General features: G+C 43.4%; 1 protein-coding gene across 3 annotated transcripts in view; it reads right to left on the bottom strand.

Moving 5' to 3' along the window:
• Nucleotides 1-27,484, bottom strand: part of COL21A1 (collagen type XXI alpha 1 chain) — a 194,189-nt gene that overhangs the window by 36,649 nt on the left and 130,056 nt on the right. For 2 of the 3 annotated variants that reach the window (XM_013977769.1, XM_021098588.1), the window contains one exon: nucleotides 16,483-16,536. In XM_013977769.1, the coding sequence (XP_013833223.1) occupies nucleotides 16,483-16,536 (54 nt within the window). Of the gene's footprint in view, nucleotides 1-16,482; nucleotides 16,537-27,484 lie in introns of those variants that run through there. The other variant, XM_021098589.1, reaches the window with a different exon arrangement.

Genomic DNA, 27,484 nt, shown 5'->3' with positions numbered 1-27,484 from the left:
GCAATGGCTGGTCAGATCCATCTCAAGTTGAGTTCGCCCCATTTCCTCATTCACCGTTTTCCACTCTTCATTGCTCATGAATAGGTTGGGTCCATCCAGACAATCCAGGACAAGAGCGTCATCTCAAGGTCATTAACCTTCGCTATATCGGCAAAGCCCTTTTACCACGTGGGTAACATGCACACGCTCCAGGGTTCCAGGGATCATGATGTGGCTATCTTTTGGGGGCAGGGGGAGTCGTTATTGTCCCTCCCCCAGAAATATCTGCTATTCTAGGACCAGATAGTTTTCACCTTATTTAAACTTATCCAGGGCATTAAAAAAAAAAAAAAAAAGAGCTGGTGTTCCCGTTGTGGCGCAGTGGAAATGAATCCGACTAGGAACCATGAGGTTTTGGGTTCAATCCCTGGCCTTGCTCAGAGGGTTAAGGATCCTGTGTTGCTGTGAGCTGTGGTGTAGGCCGGCAGCTGTAGCTCCAATTTGACGCCTAGCCTGGGAACCTCCGTAGGACACAGGTGCAGCCCTAAAAAGCAAAACAAAAAACAAACAAAAAAAATGGAGCTCATCTAAATCTAAATCATGAGGCCATTATAATTTTCACAAAACCAGTCAAGAAACAGACTCGGAGTTCCCATCATGGCTCGGAGGAAATGAATCTAACTAGCACCCTTGAGGATGTAGGTTTGATCCCTGGCCTCGCTCAGTGGGTTAAGAATCTGGTGTTGATGTGAGCTGTGGTGTAGGTCACAGACAAGGCTCAGATCTGATGTTGCTGTGGCTGTGGTGTAGGTCAGCGGCTGTAGCTCCGATTAGACAAAAACAGACTCAAAATTTTGAAACCAAATTTATGGTTACCAAAGGGGACATGTGGGGTGGGAGGGATAAATTAGGGGGTTGGGATTGACATATACACACTACTACATATAAAATAGATAGATTGCAAGGACCTACTGTACAGCACACTCAATGCTGTGTAATAACCTATATGGGAAAAGAATCTGAAAAGGAACAGGTGTACGTATATCTATAACTGCTTTACTTTGCTGTACGCCTGAAACTAACACAACTAAGTTAACTACAAAAAAGAATAATGCCTAAAAAATAAATCTACAAGCCTAATTTGTTAATACAAATGCAAATGGTTTACTATAACGTTAGTAAATCAAATACAGCAGTGCACTAGAAAAAAAGTAAAGTATGATTAAATACGTCTTGTTTCAGGATACAATGAGTGTTCACTATCAAGGAATCTACCCATTAATATGTTATGCTCATACACGTTACTATATTATTTAGAGAAAAAATACAAAATCTTCTAAAAAGATGCATTTTGTACAACCTATCTTGCATTATTTAGTAAAAACTCTTACTAGTTTAGCACTAGAACTTTGTAAACCTGAATCTGAATCAATCAGAAACTGACTGTAAACATCATAGCTGATGAAACACTAGACATTCCACTTAAAATCAGGTAGAAAGTGTAGGCTATATATTTAAAAAAAATTTTTTTGGCTGTACCCACAGCATGCAGAAGTTCCTGGGCCAGGGATCGAACCTGATCCACAGCAATGACAATGCTGGATCCTTAACCTCCTAGGCTACTAGGGTACTCCTACACAGGAGGTAGGAGTATTTTTTTTTTTTTTTTTTTGGTCTTTTTGCGATTTCTTGGGCCGCTCCCATGGCATATGGAGGTTCCCAAACTAGGGGTCGAACTGGAGCTGTAGCCGCCGGCCTGCGCCAGAGCCACAGCAACGTGGGATCCCAGCCGCGTCTGCAACCTACACCACAGCTCACAGCAACGCCGGATCCTTAACCCACTGAGCAAGGCCAGGGATCGAACCCACAACCTCATGGTTCCTAGTTGGATTCGTTAACCACTGCTCCATGACGGGAACTCCACAGGAGGTATATTTTGAAGTAATAAATTCAAATACATCTTTTCCCCCCAAAATGTTGTATATTTTTCTTCTTTTGTCTTTTTATGGCTGTACCTATAGCATATGGAGGTTCCCAGGCTCAGGGTCTAATTGGAGTTGCAGCTGCTGGCCTACACCACAGCCACAGCAACGCAGGATCTGAACCTCGACTGCAATCTACACCACAGCTCGTGGCAACATCGGATCCTTAACCCACTGATCGAGGCCAGGGATCAAACCTGTGTCCTCATGGATGCTAGTCAGATTCATTTCCATTAAGCCACGAAGAGAACTCCTGCATAATTTCTTTCTAATGCAATAAAACCTTAACCTTAACCCTAACCCTAACTCTGACCCTAAAAGAAGAAAAATTTGGGGGTGGACTGTGGCCTCGGGGAGGAAAACATATGTAACATCAGCAGGAGAGGTTATTAGATGAAATGCATCCATGCTGTAAACAAAATGAAATGAAATCAATTTCATATCCTCTCTTTTAACCACATATGGTACAATGTCCTTAACATTGTGAAGTTAGTTTCAATGAACACTATTTTTCAAACTTTTAAAAACTGTTTTTTAAAAACAAAAACACATCTTTTTTATTGAAGTGATAAATATTAATGACTTAGTTGACTAGTTGACTATTTAGCAAATGAATTATTATAAAAACGTGTGTTTTGTTTATGTATTTGTAAATGCAAGGGAAAAGTTTGGAAAGAACTTCATTGAATGAATGTTATTGTCTCTGGGGCTGGTAATGGGATTTGGGTAAGTGAAGGCAGATTTCAAATTTACAACACAACTCCTATGTTTTTTTACTTATTTAAGAGCAGTTAGATAAATAATACAAATAATGAATAAAATAAATATTATATAATAAATATATAATATGTACAATAAAATGTACAATAAATCATAAATAGTTAACCTATGAATATTTCAAAAAGCTCTTAGGAAAAAAAACCCTAAGTTCTTTTTCCTCACACTTAAGTCACCCAAGAAACTCTTGTTAAACCTCAATCTTTTCTTTTTTTTCTTTTGCTTTTTTTAGGGCTGAACTCTCGGCATATGGAGGTTCTCAGGCTAGGGGTCGAATTGGAGCTACAGCTGCTGGCCTACACCACAGCTTACAGCAATGCCGGATCCTTAACCCATTGAGTGAGGCCAGGGATTGAACCTGCAACCTCATGGTTCCTCAGATTACTTTCCGATGCGCCATGACGGGAACTCCTACACCTCAGTCTTTTCAAAAGTTTTTTAACGGCCGTGGCTATCATTTGCTTAAAAAAAAACCCCCCAAGTCCCCCAAACCCTAAAACAATACCAGAGAGCATGTCCCATTTTCCTAAGGTAACAGCAGTTAACATTTCCAAAATAAAAATAGTAATACATCAGACCTAAAGATTGTTTTATCTTTAAATACTATATTCATCTTTAAAGTAAATTTCAAGGGGAATAAAGAGTCTAAAAATTTCACCTAAACTTGAAGATAGGAGTTCCCTGGTGGCCTACTGGTTAAGGATCTGATGTTGTCATTGTGGTGGCTTGGGTTTGATCCCTGGTCTGGGAACTTCTGCATGCTGCAGGTATGGCCAGAAGAAAAAAAAACAAAAAACAAAAACCTCAAGATATAATAACACAGAATCCATATCTTTGTAAAGTTTATCAATTTTCATATAAACAAGTTTAGTCTTGTTCAGGTGCATATAGATGCATCTTTGTTGCACAAGGTAGAACGGTGATTTCATCCAAAATTAATAAAGTATTTTAAATATACTAAGAGGACTTAATCTATTTGGAAATAAAGTTTCATATTATCATTTATGGCAGTATTAAAGTTTATTTAGTCAGAGAAGGATATTAAAGCACTTATGGCCTAAAAGGATAATAAGATGTCTTAATTCCATTTTCCTTTAGCCAGTGACACTAAAATCGTGCACTGGGAACCATGTCCAGTCACTTACAATGGAGCATGATAATGTGGGAAAAAAACCAGAACATTAAAAAAAAAGAATAATACCAAAAACAATTGTTCTCCTCGAGTGGGTAATTTCTGTCTTTCTACTACCTTCACCTGCCTTTTTTTTTTGATCATCCTGTATCACAGCATCCACTATAACTAGTTATCAAACTTTACATGAGACCCACATAGGGAAGCCATTCAAATGCAGTTTCCTGGGCTTCAGTCCTGAAGCTGATTCATGGGGATGGGGGGCCCAGGAACATGGATTTTAATAGCCATCCCTGGAGATTCTGGCTAAGGGTCTCTGGGCGACAGTTGTAGAAATAGTGCCCTCTATTTAAAAAAAAAAACTCTTTTGAAAATTATTTGTGTTAGGGTTTTAAGCTAGAATAGTCCTCAAGGAGTTTTTAATTTGATTTATGATTTTCTACCAAATGAATTTTCTTCTCTATTTTTTTTTTTTTTTGTCTTTTTTTTGCTATTTCTTGGGCCGTTCCCGTGGCATATGGAGGTTCCCAGGCTAGGGGTTGAATCGGAGCTGTAGCCACCGGCCTACACCAGAGCCACAGCAACGTGGGATCCGAGCCGCGTCTGCAACCTACACCACAGCTCACGGCAACACCGGATCCTTAACCCACTGAGCAAGGCCAGGGACCGAACCCGCAATGTCATGGTTCTTAGTCCGATTTGTTAACCACTGCGCCACGACGGGAACTCCTGAATTTTCATATAACCCATTTATGCCTCTCTGGTTAAATACAACCGTAGATCCTCTTCCCACCCATCTTTAAACTGAGATTCCTAATATTCTGCCTTTGATGATTAGATTCACTTGTCTTTAATGGCTTTTACAGGTCTTAATCCACCACAGGATTTTGATAAACACTGTACTGCTGTTTCCTAAGTGAATTTTCTATTTCCCTAACTGGACAATAGACGTTCCATTTAAAACCACCTGGTACAATGTTGCACATTTTCTGATTGTTCAGCAAATATTAGCATCTGATGACACATCTGAATAAGAATCTGCAGTGATTCTAAAGCTCTCTGGTGGTGGTTTCAATCCATTTTTGAGATTTATTGCTCAGAAGTTCTTCATATTTCACCTAAATCTATAATTAAGTGCTTTCTTTTTATGTAGACAACAGAAAGGAAGAAAATTCGATCACAACAAAGGAACTATTCATAGTTCTTAGAACAAATAAATCATTAGGAAACTCCTTTACCCTGGTTTAATTTTAATTTATCAAATTACGCTTTATACTTCATTTGTAAGAAATACTTTCATTGAAAAAGCCTAATACCTATGTTCTCATTCAATTACTGAAAGAAATTTATACTCTAATGCCTTGTGTTGATAATGTCCATTTGATTACATTCATTGTGAACCATTAGAGTAGGACATGACTTCTGGAATGTGTTCATAAATACTAATCTGCCCACGATGAACATAATCTTTTGTTCAGACATACCTTGCTTTAATTTCTACAACCCCCAAGGTGTGTATCTCTGCCAAAAGCATTGCCAAGCCATAATCTTTTTTTTTGTTTCCAGTGCCTGCAGCCTATGAAAGTTCCCAGGCCAGGGATCAGAGCTGTGCTACAGCAATGACAATGCTGGATCCTTAGCCCACTGAGCCACCAGGGAGCTCCCAAAGCCATAATCTTTTAAAGAACCCAAATTAAAACTGAGCAACACACCTAACTATGACTCGATGATTCCTATGTCAAACAATGGAACACTTCAGTTCAGTATTTAAAGTTAGAAAAATCATTTTATAAACCATCTAAATACCTGGAACTATTGGCAATCGGTTAGCTAATTATTACCTGATTCTCCAAAATAAAAACACATTTTGATACAAACCAAAACTTTCAAGTGCTCTTTCTCAAAAACTCCCCCTCTGTATTTTCACATCCCTTAAACACACCCAGAATATACATGATTTTCTGGTGTCAATTCTCAGAGGCATCAAACATTTGTGTAGTGTTCAATGCGGTGCATACCCAAGCATTTTGAAAAAAAAAATATATATATATGCCTGTCTTTCTCTCTTTTTAGGGCCACACCTGAGGAATATGGAGGTTCCCAGCTAGGGGTCTAATTGGAGCTGTAGCCGCCAGCCTACACCACAGCCACAGCAACGCAGGATCTGAGCCACGTCTTCGACCTACACCACAGCTCACAGCAATGCTGGATCCCTAACTCACTGAGCGAGGCCAGGGATCGAACCTGCATCCTCATGGATGCCAGTCAGGTTTGTTAACCACTGAGCCACAACAGGAACTCCTGAAAATATTTTTTTAAGCATAAAAAACAATAAAGAGGTTTTTAGAATAAAATGACCTAGTGACCTAAGTGTGTGTTCATAAGATCATATAAAAAATACAGTTTCCACACTCACGGAAGTAGACTGGATGTAAAACAGTCTCATTTCATCTGCTAAAACAGCCATTTATGTGGATCATGAACTGAGCATTAAAATAAATATGCCTTGGAGTTCCCATCGTGGTGCAGTGGTTAATGAATCCGACTAGGAACCATGAGGTTGCAGGTTCGGTCCCTGCCCTTGCTCAGTGGGTTAAGGATCCGGCGTTGCTATGAGCTGTGGTGTAGGTTGCAGACGCGGCTCAGATCCCTCATTGCTGTGGCTGTGGTGCAGGCTGGCGGCTACAGCTCAGATTAGACGCCTAGCCTGGGAACCTCCGTATGCTTCAGGAGTGGCCCTGGAAATGGCAAATAGACAAAAAAAAAAAAAAAAAAAAAAAGAAAATAAATAAATAAAATAAAATAAATACGCCTTATCTTGAACAACACTTTTGTTAATTCTGCATTTTCACGCTTTGAAAGTGGAGAACATACTTGGACTAACTCAAGAATATCACATAAGTACCTTATACCAAAGCTTTTTGTTGTTGTTGTTGTCTTTTTAGGGCCGCACCCACCGCCTTTGGAGGTTCCCAGGCTGCGGGTGGAATCAAAGCTGCAGCTGCCAGCCTACACCACAGCCACAGCAATAGCAACGTCAGGCCCGAGCTGCATTTGCAACCTACACCACGGCTCATAGCAATGCCGGATCCTTAACCCACTGATAAAGGCCAGGAATTGAACCCATGTCCTCATAGATATTAGTCGGGTTCATTACCACTGAGCCACGATGGGAACTCCCCAGAGGTTTTTTTTTTGGTGTTTTTTTTTGTCTTTTTTCCTTTTCTTGGGCCGCTTCCTGCAGCATATGGAGGCTCCAAGGCTAGGCGTCGAATCGGAGCTGTAGTCACTGCCCTACACCATAGCCACAGCAACCTGGGATCTGAGCCGAGTCTGCGACCTACACCACAGCTTACGGCAATGCCAGATCCTTAATCCACTGAGCAAGCGCAGGGACTGAACCCGCAATGTCATGGTTCCTAGTCGGATTCGTTAACCACTGAGCCATGACGGGGACTCCCCCCAGAGGTTTTTAATGAAAGTAGACAAAACCACCCCAACCCCGTATGACTACAGAACATAGTTTTAAAGCTGAAGTCCTGAAAGCCTTTAAATCCAGACTCAAAATCCTGTACAGAATGTGGTATAAATTTCCTCTCATTCTCTTCAGGACAGAGATGGATGTCACCAGCCCCTGAGCCAGCAGAGACTTAGAGCCCATGGAACCAACAGTGACATTTTACTTAGAGGATATGCCACCTGTTCTGAGAAATAATCATGCATCATTTTATGTGTTCAACTGAATTTATTCCTCTTGCCATTTCAGAGTTCAATAAAGCCTCTTTCAAATGATAAAGAAATGAATAAGAAGAAGATTCGAATAAGCATACTTTAATGCTTATTCATGATCTTAGAATGATCACATTTAAAAAGATTTCTGGGGAGTTCCCGTCGTGGCGCAGTGGTTAATGAATCCGACTAGGAACCATGAGGTTGCGGGTTCGGTCCCTGCCCTTGCTCAGTGGGTTAACGATCTGGCGTTGCCGTGAGCTGTGGTGTAGGTTGCAGACGCGGCTCGGATCCCGAGTTGCTGTGGCTCTGGCGTAGGCCGGTGGCTACAGCTCCGATTCAACCCCTAGCCTGGGAACCTCCATATGCCGTGGCAGCAGCCCAAGAAATAGCAACAACAACAACAACAACAACAAAAAAAGACAAAAGACAAAAAAAAAAAAAAAAAATAAAAAGATTTCTGGGAGTTCCTGTCGTGGCGCAGTGGTTAACGAATCCGACTAGGAACCATGAGGTTGCGGGTTCAATCCCTGCCCTTGCTCAGTGGGTTAACGATCCTGTGTTGCCGTGAGCTGTGGTGTAGGTTGCAGACACAGCTCGGATCCCGAGTTGCTGTGGCTCTGGCATAGGCCAGTGGCTACAGCTCCGATTCGACCCCTAGCCTGGGAACCTCCATATGCTGCGGGAATGGCCCAAGAAATAGCAAAAAGACAATAAATAAATAAATAAATAAAAATAAAATAAAATAAAAAGATTTCTTCGGAACAACAGTAACAAAAATGGTCTGTACCAAGGGAACAGATCTCCTAAATTTCAAATCCATGATGTTGCTTTACAAAGTTGTTTCATAGTGGTCTAGTTTTTGCTATATCAACAAAGTCATTTAAAATAGAAAACACATCCATAATTAAACTGGGTGGGACTTTATTAACTCATCTGTACAGATAATGGGCCAACCTTTGCTTTGTAAGGTTAAAGAAAAAGATATCTTATTTCTGCAGTCATGACAAAGCCAGACGCCGTACTTGGGAAGACCAGAAGGCTGTAGGTATTATTTACATGTGTAGTCATTCCTGGAGATAAACTGGACATTTCCATTATTTAATTCAGATAAAACCTACCTCAAAATGCATTCTAAGAGTTATTCTCAATGGGGCTTAAAAACATAATCCTGGAACTAGCATGATTACAATAGTAAGTACAATGGAATTTTCAAAATGTTCTCAGTTGTTACAGGTGGGCTGCCTTCACACTAAGAAGGGCCACGTGGACTTCTGAACAGCAGATATCAGGTCAAGGGGGGCTCACTCCACACATACGGGGATGCCACCCTGGTTCTGAAAGAGGAGTGGGAGAAAGTGTTACAAACAGGTACCGACAGTATTTTTACTTTTTTTTTTTTTTTTTTTTTGCTTTTCAGGGCTGTATCTGTGGCATATGGAAATTCCCAGGCTAGGAGTCAAAGTGGAGCTGCAGCTGTTGGCCTACACCACAGCCACAGCAACGTGGGATCCGAGCCTCATCTGCAACCCACACTGCAGCTCACTGCAATGCGGGATCCTTAACCCACTGGGTAAGGCCAGGGATCGAACCTGCAGTCTCATGGGATACTAGTCGGGTGTGTAACCCGCTGAGCCACAACGGGAACTCCAGGTACTGACGTTAAAAGGCTTGCCATGCAATTGCACATCAAATAAGAACAACGTCACAACAGATGGAGTTTTTTCCTTCTCTTTCTTCCTAATCTAAATAAAAAATATAGTCGAGTGGGTGAATAAAGACACCTCCACATCAACAGGATAACAAAGTGGATTATTCCACATGGGAAACCACCACAGCAATGCAACATGAACTTCCCCCAAGGATTTTTATGCATGGTTTTGGCCTCTGTGTGTAAAATGGCATGTCACATAATCACCCCTCAAAAAAGGTGATTAAACGAAAACTACTTGTCTCTTAAGTCAGTGACGACTGGACCCCTGGGCGTTTAACATACACCCATTAAGACAAGCAGTACATGTGGTTTAGCAAGAATTCAAAAGGCATGGGGAAAGGAAACAAAAGCCCCTATAAGCCAAGGTCCTTAAATATAGTACAACAATCTCCCCACATCTTCATTCCTATAAAAATGATACAGCAAACATGTCCAGAAGAAAAGGACAGAAGGCATCCTTAAGAAAGATGTGCTCACCTCTGTGGATCCAGAAAATGTGGCATCCTTTCTCTCCTCCGCTGGAGCTCCAGGGATCTCGGCTCAGAGTGGAACCCAAGTCCTGCCTCCGAGCCTTCACCTCAAGCCTCGGTGCCCTATACACAGTGGGTTGGCTGGTGCACAGAGAACCAGGGGTCTGATGGTTCAGAGGCCCGAGGAGAGATGCTGAGCTAAGCATCATCGGGCTTGGACCAGCACCAGGCAGCTGACAACAGCGGGGGTAATGATGACGGTGCAGGTAACTCGGTCGGCAACCAGTGGCCAAGGCAAAGCAGCTGATGGCAGGGTCATCTGGTGTACAAGCTGATCTGGTCGAAATTGAACGTGTCCAGTTGCGGTGTTTCGACTACAAGTGAATCTGGTGTACTTTTGCTCCTGTGCTGGCCTGTTTCCCCATCCACCTAACTGCACAGGATAAAAGCGGAGTGATTTTCTGAAAAGCTGGGAAACACATTTCCAACAGCTGAAGAGGCTTTGAAGGAATCTGATTGTTCCTCATTCCTTGGCACAAAAATGAAAACACAGTTTGACAAGCTAAACGTGTTTGAAAAAGAAACACTGCAAAACTCTCAAAAGCCAGGTCTTAAATCTTTTTTCTTTCTTTCTTTTTTTTTTTGCTTTTTAAGGGCTGTGTGGCAAATGGAAGTTCCCAGAATAGAGGGTCAAATCGGACCTACAGCAGCTGGCCTACATCACAGGCACAGCAACGCCAGATCCGAGCTGCATCTGTAACCTACACCACAGCTCAGGGCAACGCTGGAGCCTTAACCCACCGAGAGAGGCTGGGGATTGAACCCGAAACCTCATGGTTCCTAGTTGGATTTGTTTCTGCTATGCCACAATGGGAACTCCCTTAATTCTTTTTATAATGTGTTACCGAACCACTACAATGCTCATGGGAGAAAATAAAATACAGATAAGCAAAAATGGAATAAAAGAGACATCAAAAAGCAACCTGGGGGGAAAAAATAAGCAAAGTAGCCCAAACTCATTTGCCATGTAGATCCTTTCTTATGCATACATATTCATAGAATGTTATATTTTAACACTATGATTTACATACATAAAACATTGAGTATCAGACATTTTGGTTCCAATTTTGCAATATGATGAATAGTACAGAGAAGACATACAGGGCTAAAAGTTACTAAATAGAATAATGCAAAAATGTAGAAAAATATCAAGTGTACAAAAGATGTTTTTTAAAAAAATTTTCTTTTTAGGGTTGCGCCTGCAGCATATGGAAGTTCCCAGGCCAGGCGTCAAATCTGAGCTGCAGCTGTCGGTCAACAGCCACAGCCACAGCCACACTGGATTGGAACTGCACCTGTGACCTATGCTGCAATGTTCGGCAACAGTGAATCTTTAACCCACTGAGTGAGGCCAGGGATCTAACCGTATCCTCTCGGAGACAACCTTAGGTCCCTATCCCACTAGGTCACAATGGGAACTCAAAAGAAGTTTTTGAGGAGTTCCCGTCATGGCTCAGTGGAAACGAGTCTGACTAGCATCCATGAGGACACAGGTTCGATCCCTGGCTTCACTCAGTGGGTTACAGATCTGGCGTTGCCATGAGCTGAGGTGTAGGTTGCAGAAGCAGCTTGAATCTGAGTTGCTGTGGCTGTGGTGTAGGCCAGTGGCTAGAGCTCTGGTCGACCCATAGCCTGGGAACCTCCATATGCTATGGGTGTGGGCACCCCCCCAAAAAAAAGGACAAAAAAAAAAAGTTCTGGAAAACACATTAAAGTTTAACAAAATGGATGAGTCAGAAAATATTAGTGATTGAGGAGGATTGCTTTTAAACAAGTTGCCATTTAAATCTGTTTATCTACTTGCTTTTAGCCAACTTATCACTTTTTAATTTTTAATTTATTTTTCTTTTTAGGTCCGCACCTGCGGTATATGGAAGTTCCCAGGCTAGGGGTTGAATTGGAGTTGTACCTGCCGGCCTACACCACAGCCACAGCAACTCGGGATCCAAGCTGTGTCTGTGACCTACACCACAGCTCATGGCAACGCCAGATCCTTAACCCACTGAGCGAAGCCAGGGATTGAACCCATCCTCATGGATGCTAGTTGGGTTTGTTAACCACTGAGCCACGACATCAATCCCAACATGTCCCTTTTTAGTAGGGCCAAATCATTCATTACAAACCCTTAAAACCAGCATCCGCACACAACGGAAGAGTCTTCATGGGATGTGCTTCTAACTGCCAAGTTTTCATTGTCAAAATAACAGAGGCACATAATGGTATGTGTCTTTTTTTTCAATTACTAGAGTATAGTTGATTTACAACGTTGTGCCACTTCGTTTAGCAAAGTGACCCAGTCATACATATATATACATTCCTTTTCTTATTTAATCTTCTAGCATGTTCCATTCCAAGAGACTGGATATAGTTTCCTGTGCTGTACAGCAGGACCTCATTGCTTATCCATTCTAAATGGAATAGTTTGCATCTACTAACCCCAAACTCCCCATCCTTCCCACTCCCTCATCCTTCCCCCTTGGCAATCACAAGTCTATTTTCCATGTCTATAAGTCTGTTTCTGTTCTCTAGATAGGTTCATTTGTGCCATATTTTAGATTCCACACATAAGTGATATCATATGGTATTTGTCTTTCTCTTTCTGACTTACTTCACTTAGTATGATCTAATGCATCCATATTGCTGCAAATGGCACTATTTTGTTCTTTTTTATGGCTAAGTAGTATTCCATTGTATATATGTACAATATCTTCTTAATCCATTCCTCTGTCGATGGATATTTAGGTTGTTTCCATGTCTTTGCCATTATATAATGCTATGTGTTCTTAATTGGGAGAGAATACAGACCAGAAGAATGATGCCCAGCTAACATGTGCAAATGTTAGATGCTGAACCTACTCATTGCTTTCCCAACAGAGTATGTCTCCTGGCCCAGGAAACCTGGCTTCCTCTCCACCACTCAGCAGAAGACAGAGAAGTCAGAGAAAAATGAGTAAGGGATCCTTTCTTGCCCCTGACCTGATGGGATGGGGTGGGAGAGGGGCTGAAGCCTCACTCTGGAGCTCCAAGTTTTCTGGCTGCGTTAGGAGGAGAGATTACATCTAAATAATCTCCATTACCCTCCTACCATCCTTCCTTGTCTCAGACCTGGATTGGCTTTTTTTTTTTTTTAGCATGCGGATGTTTCTCGGGCCAGGGATTGAACCTGCTCCACAGCAGCGACCCAAGCCACAGCCATGACAACTGTGTCCTTGACCCACTGCACCACGAGGGAACTCCTTGCTTGTCTTTTTTAAAAAACAACTCAGTAATTCAGATTTTGTTATCTTTTTACTGTTTGTCTCTCTTATGAAACTGTAAATCCCCTTGGGGTAAGTCCCCAGTTTCTCTCCTCATTAAACCCAATGCCTCACACACTCCAGGAATGCAGTGAGCGAGGGGAGAAAGCAGACAAGAAAGAAAAGGTTGAAATCAGAAGGGCCATGCACCAGGCAGCTGACAACAGCGGGGGAACAACAGTAAATTTATGCCGGTGCAGGCAGGATCTCCCGTCAGCGTCCACTTCTGCCCGATGGGCAGGATGGGCAGCCTTGGGAAGGACACACCGCCTCCAGCATCCCCCACCCCACCCACCCCCATTTCCCACTTAGGCTTTTCTTTGTTTGGTTTTATTAATAGGAGCACAATAGCATTATTTTCAAAGCAAACGTAGGCTGCTCCTGTTGCAGGATGCTCTACAGAGACGCCTGTTCAGCCTGCCCTTTGTGACACTGGTTCTGTGGGAAAATGAGTCACAGATTCCAGATCCCTGACTCCCACACCAACACAATCAACTCCGTCTACACCCTGGCCCTCAGGCCCATCTTCTCCCACCTCCCTCTCTTTTCTTCCTTCTCTCTTCTTTCCTTTCAGCTTCCCCTCTCCCCGCTTTGTCTCTCCCTCCCCAACCCATGCCCGTCTTCATGTTCACACCCACACCCACACGTTTGTGCTCACACACACACACACACATTTTATATTCCTTCTGAAACAAGAACATAAACAAACCCCCCCCCCCCAGTCTCAATCCAGTTACCAAGTCCCTTAATGACAGAGATGGTGGTGTGTGGAACGGAGCTCCCACCATCCCTACTGAATTCTCTCCACTCCCAGCATCACCCCCGTTGAGGGGGTCACCCCAACCCGTAGAGGCTGGTCCACCCACAGCTGGCGAGTCAGCACCCTCATCCTGTCTACCCTGCACTGTCTACCCTGCACCGGCCCGGCACAGCAGCGGCTTCCAACTGTCTCTTCTTTCCATCTGCTTTCTCTTTTTTGCTCACAAAACTTCCACGTCAAGTGAGTCAAGTTTCCTTCCCAAACTCATAGCCCAGAATGTCTACACTATGATCTTAACCACCTTCCCAACTCTGTTTTGTTTTGTTTTTTTTTTTGCTTTTTAGGGCCGCACCCACGGCACATGGAGGTTCCCAGGCTAGGGGTCAAATCGGAGCTATAGCTGCCAGCCTACACCACAGCCACAGCAACGCCAGATCCAAGCAGTGCCTGCGACCTACACCACAGCTCATGGCAACGCTGGATCCTTAACCCACTGAGTGAGGCCAGGGATTGAACCCACAACCTCATGGTTCCTAGGCGGATTCATTTCTGCTGAGCCACAACGGGACCTCCTGTTTTGTTTTTTTTCCCCCTTCACTTTTTTCACCCACTCTGCAGCCTATGGAAGTTCCCAGGTCAGGGATGAAATCTGAGCAGCAGCTGCGACCTATGCCACAGCTGGGGCAATGCTGGCTCCTTAACCCACTGTGCAGGGCTGGGGATGGAACTCGGAAATGCCACAGAGACAAGTCAGATCACTAACCCACTGTGCCACAGTGGGAACCCCCCAACTCTGCTTTGAAGCCCACCAGGACCATTCCCTGTGCTGAGACCTAGTCAACACCATTCTTCATCTCTTGGGCACGTTTTTTCCCTTCTTTTTGGCCGTCCCTCAGCATATGGAATTCCTGGGCCAGGGATCAGATCTGAGCAAAGTTGCAATCCATGCTGCAGCTGGGGCAACACTGGATCCTTAACCTGCTGTGCGGGGCCGGGGGTTGAACCTGTATCCTAGTGCACCAATCCTGCAGCGGTGCCACAGCAGGAATGGCTGTTAGGCATGCTTTTAACCCCTTCCCCGGGCCCTTGCTCACCTGACTCCTCTTCCTTCACTCCCGGCCAACCTCTCACCACCTGTCCAACCAAATCCTTCACAAAGGTCCTGGGCCTCCTCAGGACCCCTTCCCGCACTCCCCCTGAGGTTAGGAGAACCTCACGCATGGATGCAGGGTCTTCCCAATTCTTTCATCCGTTGCCTTCGTTGGCCTCACGACAACCCTCAGAAGTAGACATGCTAAGTCTGTACACTTTCCAGATGAGGAGAGGGCTTTTCAGAGACATGAAGTGGTCTATCCAAGCTCCCCTCGCCCCCCACGCCTCCCTCCGCATTCTGACTCCGTGTTAAACCCCTAGTTGGCATTTACTGCCTTGGGCGGTCATCATTTGCATCACCTTTCAAGGTTTCCCAAACAAGATTATGAGGTTGCAGGCAGCGGCATGTGGAAAATTTGTCTCAGGGTGTCAGAATACACAAGAGGAGACGTCAGTGCGTATTTGATGGGGTGATTCTAAGAGTGCGGCAAGCCCTGACCCCGCCGGGGGACGCCGTGGTGATTTCTCTCTCCCTCTGACGTCTAATATCGAGATTCTGAGACCTTGACTGAACACTCGGTGATAAACTGCAATAATACACCTTGGCTATTATTAATTTTGTGACTCATGTCCCCCCAAACAGATGGCAAACTCCCTGAAGATAGGCACTTTTTTTTTTGTCTTTTTGCTATTTCTTGGGCTGCTCCCGCGGCATATGGAGGTTCCCAGGCTAGGGGTCGAATTGGAGCTGTAGCCACCGGCCTATGCCAGAGCCACAGCAATGCGGGATCCGAGCTGCGTCTGCGACCTACACCACAGCTCACGGCAACGCCGGATCGTTAACCCACTGAGCAAGGCCAGGGATCGAACCCTCAACCTCATGGTTCCTAGTCGGATTCGTTAACCACTGCGCCACGATGGGAACTACAGCACTTTTGATAAATAACATGAGACCTGTTGATATTTGAACGGGGGCCAGTGTTGGCCATGAGTTAGAGGAATAAAAGGATAAAAGGCGGGGGGAAACCACATTTCCAAAACGCAAGAGCAGGTGTCATCCGGTATGCTCACTAAAAACACTTTGATTCAGAATTCAGATTCAGTACCTTCTCAACCACATACTTCTTTACCCGATTTTTATTGAACATATATGATCCCAGCAAGCACACTATGAAACACTGAGCAAGTGGCAAAGTGACACTGGCTAGAGGCTGCGCCATGGACCTGTGGCTTGTGTCCCTGTGGGTGTGGGCGCTTGTGGCCGTGATTCACAGTGCACACACATCTCTCCTGTTAGCAAAACTCTGCCCAGTTTGCAAAAGAGGATCGAATACTCTAATACTTTACAGCGTTCTGCAAAGAGCTTCCGCAACATCAGAACCTGGAAGTCACTGAGCAAGGACAGGGCATCTGGGAGGATTTTAATAGTCAAAGGGTTTCAGGACAGGACAAGAACTTCACCCTTTAGAACTGAATGGAGAAGGTACTCACAGGCTCTCCCCGCAATCCATCCTGCCCTGGGGCTCCTGGAGGTCCTGCTTCTCCCTTTCCGTGACAAAAAGAGAGAGAGAATCCCACATTCAGCTATGCTGACCAACACAATGCTACATAACATTACATACGAAAGCACATTGGTTACAAACAAAAATAAAAATTGCTTCTGGGTTATTTTTTTCCTTTCCTTTTTTTAAAGTTTAGTTGATTTACCATATTGTGTTAGTTTCAGGTATACAGCAAAGTGATTCGGCTTCTATATATATATATATATATATATATATAAACACACACATAGCTATACATATATACAGACATATACTCTTTTTTTCAGGTTCTTTTCCATCATAGGTTATTACAAGATATTGAATACAGTTCCCTATGCTATACAGTAGGACCTTGTGTCTGGATTATTGACATTAACTCTTCCTGACATCAAATAACTCATTCTGAAGCTCATAAAGTGACTATACACATGCAAAATCAATACATGACAGCAGATAATTGAGTTGTTATAAAAGAACTATGGTACGTGTATGATCATTCTTTTAAGAACAGGATTCATCTTTCTTATTTCAGAGTAAATGTGATTTATATCACATCTGTATCAATCCTTTTCTTTTTCTTTTTACTTTAAAATTGATCATCCTGTTGGATATAACGCAACCTTGCCTCCCCCGAACGGCATTTTAAAATCAAAACTTTCATTAAGAATGGAGTTATTTATGGGTTCCTACTTGAAATTATTTGACTTTAGTATCTATTTAAAATAAACACCTAGGCGTTCCCTTCGTGGTTCAGTGGTTAATGAACCTGACTAGGATTCATGAGGATGCAGGTCCCTGGCCTCACTCAGTGGGTTAAGGATCCGGCGTTGCTGGGAGCTGTGGGGTAGGCCAGCAGCTGTAGCTTTGCTTTGACCCCTGGCCTGGGAACTTCCATATGCCATTAAAAAAAAAATCACATCTGAAATGTGTATTTTAGGTAGCTCTTAGGATTATAATAGTTTTCAATTACATATCTTTTTTTTTTTTTTTTTTTTTAACAGCTGACCTGTGGCATATAGAAATTCCTAGGCTAGAGGTCAAGTCAGAGCTGCAGCTGCAGGCCTACACCACAGCCACAGCAACACCAGATCTGAGCTGCATGCGCGAGCTATGCCACAGCCACAGCGACACTGCTGGATCCTCCATCCGCTGAGTGAGGCAAGGGATCGAACTTGCATCCTCATGAATACTAGGTTGGGTTCTTACAATGGGAACTCCTAATTGCATATCTTTAAATTACTCTGCGAAAATTATTTATGCACCTTATTTTGCATCCACTTTCTGACACACTACAAGTGTTTCCCAAATGAATAAATAGCTAGTGTGAAAAAAGGTATCTGTCACTATGTTTACTAAAACAATACGTATTAGCTGAATTTAATCCTAAAATGTATTGTATCCACAGATCAATACAGCTATTAAACTGCCTGGGCAAAAATAAAGGGCAGTTGATGAGAGCCTCCTGGAATACCCATCGCACACACCCTCAAATACTGACTTCTTGAAACCTATCAATCACCAAGAGCCACGATGTTACGATGTTGCGTCTGTCCAGAAAAGCATTACGTGTTTTATTTATTTATTTTTTGGCCACACCCACGGCCCGCGGAAGTTCTCTGTGCCGCAGCTGAAACCAGAGCCTCGTCAGTGACAATGCCGGCTCTGTAACCCCCGAGCCACCAGGGAACTCTGCAAAGTATTATATCTTAACAAGTGCTCTGGAAACGGTCATGTCACACTCGCATCACATCAGGGAGAACATTTCATCCTACATGAGAGCAAGAGAGAAAGTAAAACAGAAACAAAAACATTTTTCTTGTAAATGCCTCAAATACCTGAGTCAAAAATAAGTTTAATGGGGAAAGAGTCTTAGAATTCATGTACTGAAGCACCTATCAACACCGTTTCCCACAACTTCATATTCTAATGAACTCTCAAAACTGTACAAAATGAACCACAGAAGGGAGAAGCAATAAAACTTGGCTAACAGAATCAGCCCTCAGGAAACAAATCAAGCCATATCACATTATATAAACACTGCTTCTCCCACATTTATGAATTCTTGCATTTCATTAGCACAGTGAAACACCAACTAAAGCCAAATATTTCATCTCTTCCAATTTTATTTACAAACACAAGATGACAGTTGAGGACAGAAGGAGCAAAGAATGTTTTCCTGTAAATTAACCAAACTAGGGGAAGGGGAGGTCTTGCCAATTCACAGAAAAGCTTATGAAAATGTCAAAGAGAAACAAAGATGTATGTTAGGGTCACAAAAGCTACAACTTGAAAAGCCTGAACAATCGGCGGAAAAGGCCATGTCGGGCCTAACACCAGAGGGAAATGATACACTAACAATTCTGAAATCATCAGTCCCCAGTATAAGCAGCTTGCGGCAGGAAAGAGCCCTCTGCAGAAAGTCCCTTTGTCTTGTCACCAACCTTAAACCAGCACCCGCCCTGCCCCTCTACTCATCTCTGGCCCAAGCACACCTTCCAAATCTTTATTTTTGGCTGCACCTGGGGCAAGTGGAAGTAAGCCAGGGATTGAACCTGTACTATGCTGGATCTTTAACCCCTAGGCCACCAGGGAACTCCATGGACTGTTTATTCTTAAGGGCTTGATTTTGAGAGTATAAAGAAAATTGGGAAAAACATCTGTGGATAGGGCTGAGTAATTATCAAAAAATGACAGCCAGCTAAAGAAGAAATTGACAGAACATTGTAAATTGACTATATATATCTATATAGATATATATATATACCCAAAGCAAAAGGATGGCTGGGAATCTTTTCCTAGGAATGGTCTCTTCATTCTTTTTTTTTTTTTTTTTCTTTTTACTGCCAAATCTGAGGCATATGGACGTTTCCAGGCTAGGGGTTTTGAATTGGAGCTGTAGCCACCGGCCTACACCACAGCCACAGCAACGCCAGATCCAAGTGGCATCTGTGACCTACCCCACAGCTCATGGAACCCACTGGATGAGGCCAGGGATCAAACCTGCATCCTTATGGATACTAAGTCAGGTTCTTAACCTGCTGAGCCACAAGGGGAACTCCTCTTCATTCTTTCAACAATGTTTCACTGGGAGATGATTTCTTAGTTGTTTCTGTAAAATCATCCAACACAATACACAACGAGTGTATGGAATTCAGGGGTGTCACCAGAGCTCAGCCAGATCATTCAATCACTTTCATGACCTGGAGGATCTGATACAGACCAGGACATCTGGCTGGTGGAAAATGGCAAATGGCATATCTCTACCTCTAATTTATCATTTTGCTATTCTATTATTAATTCCTTCTTGATGTGAAACAACTGAGAAAAACGTCATGCTAGACATTTTCCCTCAATCCAATCTCTGCCTCTAATGTCAAAGATGATTTATTCCACAACATACCAGTTCTTGTGAAAAAGCAAGTTTAACCAAAAACAGAGACGAGAAACTTGCATTGCATGTGTATTTCCTTTCATGCTGTGGTCTTTGGTACTTACCCACAAAAGAATTAAAGGAGGAAGAGTAATCTAGTTTGCAGCCATAGCAACCCTCAGAATCAGGTGGAAGGTGTGTGACCATTAAAATATAATTTAATTTTGAAGAAGATCCTTCCTTTGTTATTAAATACTTTGACTTTGATCTCACTGCATGGTTTGCTCTTGGTATGTCAATAAACCAATCTCTAGCATGCCAGGGGTTATACTGAAGATGGAAGCCTCAGGGGAGCTTCTCCTGGCTGACCGAATAAACATACAAGATTGGAAAGCATCATGCATAAAAGGGGTCACACAACTAGGCCTGGAATTCTAGCTCTGCCATGGAACTGACTTGCACGTTGGAGCAAATGCTTTCATCTCTCTAAACCTGATCTTATTGTCAAAATGACATTAATATTTCCAACTTCACAGATTTTTTTTTTTAAGGGAAATAAGAGGGGGAGACCCAGAAAAGTTAGCGACTCTGCTGCCACCAAAGAAAAGAGCTGGAGTTTTGTGCTTTTTTTTTTTTTTTTTTTTTTTTGCTTTTTAGGGCCACACTCACAGCATATGGACGTTGCCAGGCTAGGGGTTGCATTGGAGCTGCAGCTGTGGGTCTCCACCACAGCCAGAGCAATGCCAGATCTGAGCTGCATCTGCAACCTACACTGCAGCTCAAGGCAATGCCAGACCCTTAATCCACTGAGTGAGGCCAAGGATCAAACCCGCATCCTCATGGATGCTAGCTGGGTTCATTACCACTGAGCCACAAAGGGAACTCCAGGAGCTGGAGTTTTAACAGTTCTTTACTTTTATGATTTGTCTCGGGTACACTATTTTCCAATAATATGTTATTTTTAAATCTGTCCTGCTATGGTTTGGCATCATCCTTTAGGCAAAATGAATTGTTTTTTAGCTGCTTGAAACACTACGCATTCATTATCTCATAGTTTCTGGGGCCAGAAGTCTGGGCATGGGTTGACTGAGTTCTCTGTGCAGACGAGAACAAGGCGGTCATTGGGATAGAGGGTTGCTGGTCTGTGTTCTCGTCTAGCAGCTTGACTGTGGAAGTATCCACATCCTCGCTCATGCTCACAGTTGGCGGGGTTCCTTTCATTGTGGTTGAGGCCCTGGCCTCCTGTGGATGGAGGGCGGGAAGCCTGTCTCAGTGCCTAGAGGCCTCTCCCAGCGCCTGGTCTCCTGGGCTGCCAGGAAATGCGACTTCATCAAGCCAGCAGGGACACTGTCCAGAGCAAGCAGGCTCTAAACGGTGGAGCCTTTCATAAGGTAACACAATTACAGGAGTGACACCTGTTGGTTAGAAGCAACTTGTAGGTCGCCGGCAGACTCAGAGGAGGGGGGTTATAAAAAGGTATGAGCCCCGGGAAAAGGGAGCCACCTTCAAGTACGCCTGCTACAATTATTGTCACATACCCCGTAAGGGTTGTCCTGTTTTGTCTCACTACCAGCACTGTGTCAAATGCCTGCTTACTCACAGCCTTGCCAAACAGATTGTACGATCAAGCTTTTAAACGTACGCCAATCTGATGGGTGGGAAATTACAATTTCTTGGCATAGTTTTAATTTCCATTTCTCTGATTATGAATGATGCTGAACATCTGCATATGTTTAAGGGCCATTTTACATCTTTTGGTTTTTTGGTTTTGAGAATTACATATTCATGTTGTTTCCCCCTATCTATTGGAATATACTTGATTTACAATATTATAGGCAGTTTCAGGTATACAGCACGGTGGTTCAATTTTTTTTTAATGATTTGTATTCTCTTTGAAGTCATTACAAAGTAATGGCTATATTTCCATGTGCTCTACAATATAGTCTTGCTCTTATCTGCTTTATATGTAGCAGGTTGTACCTCTTATTCCCCTACCCTTATGTTGCCCCTCCCCTTTCCCTCTCCCCACACGTAACCAATAGTTTGTTCTCTCTGCGTCTATTTCTGTTTTGTTACATACATTCTTTTGTTTTATTTTTGGATTTCACATATAAGTGATAACATCAGTATTTGTCTGCTCCTGTCCAACTTATTTCACTAAGCAAAATAATCTCTAGGTCCATCCATATTGTTGCGAATAGCAGAATTTCATTCTTTTTTATGGCTGAATAATATTCCACTGTCTATATGTGCCACATCTTCTTTATCCACTCATATGTTGATGAACACCTAGGTTGCTCCTATGTCTTGGCTCCTATGAACACTGGGTACATGTACTTTTTTGAATTAGTGTTTTCATTTATTCAAACATATACCCAGGAGTAGAGTGGCTGGATCACGTAATGTTCTATTTTTAGTTTTTTTCATATTGTTTTTCACAATGCCTTCACCAATTTATATTCCTACCAACAGTGTATGAGGGTCCCCTTTTCTCTACACTCTCTCCAACATTTGTTACCTGTAGACTTTCTTTCTTTTTTTTTGCCTTTTTGCCTTTTCTAGGGCCGCTCCTGCGGCATATGGAGGTTCCCAGGCTAGGGGTCGAATCAGAGCTGTAGCCACTGGCCTACACCAGAGCCACAGCAACGCGAGATCTGAGCTGCGTCTGCAACCTACACCACAGCTCACGGCAACGCCAGATCCTTAACCCACTGAGCAAGGCCGGGTATCGAACCTGCAACCTCATGGTTCCTAGGTGGATTCATTAACCACTGAGCCATGACAGGAACTCCCACTTGTAGACTTTCTGATGATGGTCATTCTAAGAGATAGGAGGTGATATCTCATTGTATTTTTCTTTTTTTCCTTTTTGTCTTTTTGGGGCCACACCTGCAGCATATGGAGGTTCCCAGGCTAGGGGTCGAATTGGAGCTGTAGCTGCCAGCCTATGCCACAGCCACAGCAATGCCAGATCCAAGCCACCTCAACCTATGCCACAGCTCATGGCAACACTGGATCGTTAACCTGCTGAGTGAGGCCAGGGACTGAACCTGTGTCCTCATGGATACCAGTCAGATTTGTTTCCACTGAGCCATGACGGGAACTTGTGGTGTTTAACTTTTGCCATTTTAATTATGATGTCTTATTGTGGGGCTGTTCAGGTTCATCCGGTTGGGGACCCTCTGTGCTTCCTATACCTGGATATCTGTTTCCCTCTTCAGGTTTGGGAAATTTTCAGCCATGATTTTACCAAATACATTTCCAACTCCCTTCTCTCTCTTCTCCTTCAGACCTTTATAATGTGAATGTTGCATGCTTCATGTTATCCCCAAGATCTCTCAAAATGTTCCACTTTTAACTGATTAATTAAGTAACTTTCTACTCTTCTAATTGGGTGATTTCCATTATTCCAGGTCACTTACGTATCTTCCAGGTCACTTATGTCTGCTTCATCACTTAGTCTGCTATTCATTTCTTCTAGTGTTTTTTTTTTTTTTTTCATTTCAGTTATTGTACTCTTCATTTCTGACTGGTGCTTTTTTTTTTTTAATATTTCCTAGTTCCTTGTTAAAATTCTCCTTGTATTCATCCATTCTTTTAATTCAGTTAGCATTTTTATCAATAATGTTTTGAATTCTTTATCCAGTAATTTATTTCTGTTTCATTATTTTTTTCAGGGTTTTCTCTTGCTCTTTCCATTGAGACCAGTTCCTCTGTCCTTTTTCCCTTTGCTTAACTTTCTCTGTATGTATGGATTTAGGTGAAACCGTCATATCCTTATGTGGGAGCCTCCCTACACAGCCTGTGTGTGCCCAGTGTCTTTGGTGGGAGAGCTGGATTTGATGTGAACACAAGTCACATCATTCCTCAGGGTGTGCTGGCAGGTGTCACCTTGGTAGGAGGTAGGGACTAGAGATGGTGGGGTTTAGGGCTGGAGCCAGGTGTAAGCCAGGGCTTCCCCTCTGCTCAGTGGCTGTCACCACCCTATCAGGGGTGGGTCAGACTCCAGGTTGATGATGGAGAAGCCCTGAGGGTCAGGACTGAGCTGACTCTTTTGCCTTGAAGTGTGTTCCCTCTCCTCTTGCAGAGCTGGAATCCCTGTCCCAGAGGGAAGCTGTCCTGGGGGAGGAGGGGCCCATGTAGGCTTGAGCTCAAGGTGGGATGTTAGCTGCAAGAGGCTGGCCACATACAGAGGTCTAGGCTGCCTCCAATGCAGCACCTGTGCATCTACCAGCAATGGGAGCCTTTGCTTCATCTGAGTCTCCTTTGTTCCTCAAGGCCTGTTCTACTGAGCTTCCACTGCCGCAGCCCTGGCGTAGAGCCGAGGTGCAGGGTAGGGGAGCCCCCTGGGCCCTCGGCTTGTATGGGGCATGGGCCGTTGCGGTCTGGCCACAGCCTGATGTCGGGACCATCCCTGGAGCTCTGCCCATTTATGGGTCAGCAACGGCTGCCCCCATCGTGCTCGATGTCTCCCCAGGTCCAAGTCACCTCTGCGTCGAGCAGCAGGGCTCCTGCCCTGGTCGTGGCAGCCCTTCTCCAGTGGGGGATTGCGGGGGGAAGTGAGTGGGACTGGAGTTCTCACTTGGCTCAGGCTGGGGTCTGCAGGGGGGCTGCCATGGGAGACCAGGCAGCACTGAGCGGCCCGCCATCTGCCCTCCCCGCCCTGCCTCTGGGGGCAACTGAGCACGCATGCTCCTCACGAGTGGGGTCCAGGCTTCCCACAGCCCTCCCGTGAGGCCAATCGGCCCTCCAGCCAGCCAAGGGGGCTCATCTTCACTGCTTCGGGCCTCAGGACTCAGGCGCCCCAAATGTGGCTGGAACCACTGAGTCCCCAGGGCAGATCTCCACCTGTATAACCTCCCTTTTCCTCTGAGACCCCTCTCAGGGGCACAGGTCCCTACCTGATGGCTTCTCTTCCCTTCCTGTCTGATTCCATGTGGATCTTCCTATAGCCTTGCTGTACAGGAGTTTTTTTTCCCAGTTTCCAATTAATTTTTAGTGAGAATTGTGCCACATATGTATGTATTTGATGTGTTCATGGAGGAGGGGGGAGTTCCATGTCCTCCTGCTTTGCCGTCTTGATTGATTTCCCACACAAATATATACATATATTTATATTTTTATATATTTATATTTTATATATATATATATTTTTGCTTTTTAGGGCTGCACCCATGGCATACGGAGGTTCCCAGGCTAGGGGTCCAATCGGAGCTGTAGCTTCAGGCCTACGCCACAGCCACAGAACGCAGGATCCTTAACCCACTGAGCGAGGCCAGGGATCGAATCTGCATCTCATGGATGCTAGTCAGATTCACTAACCGCTGAGCCGCAGTGGGAACTCCACAACACAAATATTTTTAAACGTAAGGTCAATCTTTATTTTAAGCTAGTTAAAATGTCATAAAAATAGTGAAGTCAATGGTCTCATAATTTTCTAACTTCGGGAAATACTATTTGAATATTATATTATTTTTCAACAATGTGATGAAAGACATTTTAGTTAGTTATTAAAGTATGGCTATGTGGTCTTTGACAAGTTAATCTCTCCATGCTTTAGTTTTCTGATCTATAAAAGGACAAAATTCTCTTACTTGTAACACACATAATGATTGGTGAGATTAATGTGAGGATGCATGTAAAGTGCTGGGAAAAAAGCCGGGCATGTAGTAAGTATCCAGTAAATGCTGTCTTTTGTTAAAATCTCTCCGCTCTCGTGTTCATTTCTTTTTATACTCAGTTTAAACACACAGTTTGGTATTTAAACGGCTCTCTAACTAAAACCCCTTTTACCGCATCATTTACCTATGGCACGTTCCGGTGCAAACCCCAATGCTGAAGAAATCACACCTCGAACCTCTTCAGACCTGCACGTGGGTTATGGCTAAGTACGGCTGTGGGAGGGACCGCAGTCACGCAGACGGTACCTTCCAGCTTCCACCAGACTTCAGTGCAGCTTCTGTTTCCGTCGTCTCTCTGCCACATTTCCTACACAGCTATATAGAAAGCTCTGCACGCAACAAAAACTGCCTCCCCCAGGAGGTGACAATTCCCACTTCCTTTGAGAAAACCCAAGTCAAACATCCTGCCAACAAACCAACATACTCTCCTGCATTTGCTCCATCCGTCCCTCCTCTTTTTCCTTTACAGTGAAATGAGTATCCCTCATACAGCCTAAAAAACCCCTAACACTGTTCAGTCTCCCCCTCCCTCCCCTCTCCCTATCTGATCTGGATCTAATTACTTGCTGGATATCTATTCTTGGATGTGCTCAGGAATCTTTTTTTTTTTTTTTTTCTTTTTTCCTGGCTGCATCCATGGCATGTGGAAGTTCCTGTGCCACAGTAGTGACCCGAACCACTATAGTGATGACGCTGGATCCTTAACCTGCTGCCCACCAGGGAACTCTGGACGTGCATAGGAATGTTAAATCGACACACTGTACTGCTCATCTCTGCACCTCCACAACAGACGACATGCTAAACCCTTCCCAATAAACAATTCCATTGATTAAAAAACATCCAGTGTCGCTGTACACAGAGAAGGAGGCCCTCGTGAACTAAGGAACCTATTACGCCATTTGCACTTTTACACTCATGCCTGTCATGGTAGGTCTCAATTACATAAGACGTCTCAAACCGACAAAGAGTTGGCAGACGATATTCAAACAAAATTACTAAAAGAAAATACAGAAAATGAGAATCAAAACATTTCAGTAAATGTCCCTCATGCAAAAATAAACATGAAGTAGAAGACTGCACCAAGAGGCAGGAACCTAGATGAGCATCGTGCAAGTGTTCTCAGATGTAAAAAGGAGGACGTGAAAAAGAATTAAATTAACTCAGGAAATAACTGGAAAAGACAGAAGGATTGCAGCTATTAGGATGAAATTAGTAGAAACCAAGGGAAAACAGATTTACCTTAAAATCGTAAAGGGCATTGAAGAGAAAACTAAACATGATTCCCCCAAAATAAAATTTTAAGAGAGATTAAAAAGGATCAGGAATTGAGTTGCAGAATACAGTCTCAACGTGTCTATAATTGGAGTTCTTGGGTAAAAAAACAGAACAATGTAACAGGATGTTTATTTAAAACTATAACCCAAGGAGTTCTCTTGTGGCTCAGCAGGGTAAGGATCTGGCATTGTCACTGCAGCAGCTTGGGGTGGCGCTGTGGATTGGGTTCAGTCCCTGGCCCAGGAACTTCCACATACTGTGGGTGCAGCCAAAAAAAAAAAAAAAAAAAAAAGAAAAAAAACACCGCCGCCACCAAAACAAACAAACAAACAAACAAAAATCAAACCAAACTAAACCAAACCAAAAAACTAAACTATCATCCAAGAGAATATTCTAGAATTAAAATCTCTGAATCCACTTATTGGAAGGATTTGGGGTAAGGAAATTGTTAATTCTGAGACACAAGTTATACTATTAGACGTTAAACATAAAGTATTTTTTACTCTCTGCACAAAAAGACAAAGTCACTTACAAGGGAAAGACAATTAGGTCAGCCTCAGCAACACATAGGACAGCAATGAAGCAACATTTCCAAGAAATTCAAAGAAAAATAGCAAATGGCAGTG

Source organism: Sus scrofa, chromosome 7 (assembly GCF_000003025.6).
Source record: "Sus scrofa isolate TJ Tabasco breed Duroc chromosome 7, Sscrofa11.1, whole genome shotgun sequence".
In the NCBI taxonomy this organism is placed as follows: Eukaryota; Metazoa; Chordata; class Mammalia; order Artiodactyla; family Suidae; genus Sus; species Sus scrofa.
The sequence above is the reverse complement of the archived record's forward strand: the minus strand, read 5'-3'. Positions and strand labels throughout refer to the sequence as shown.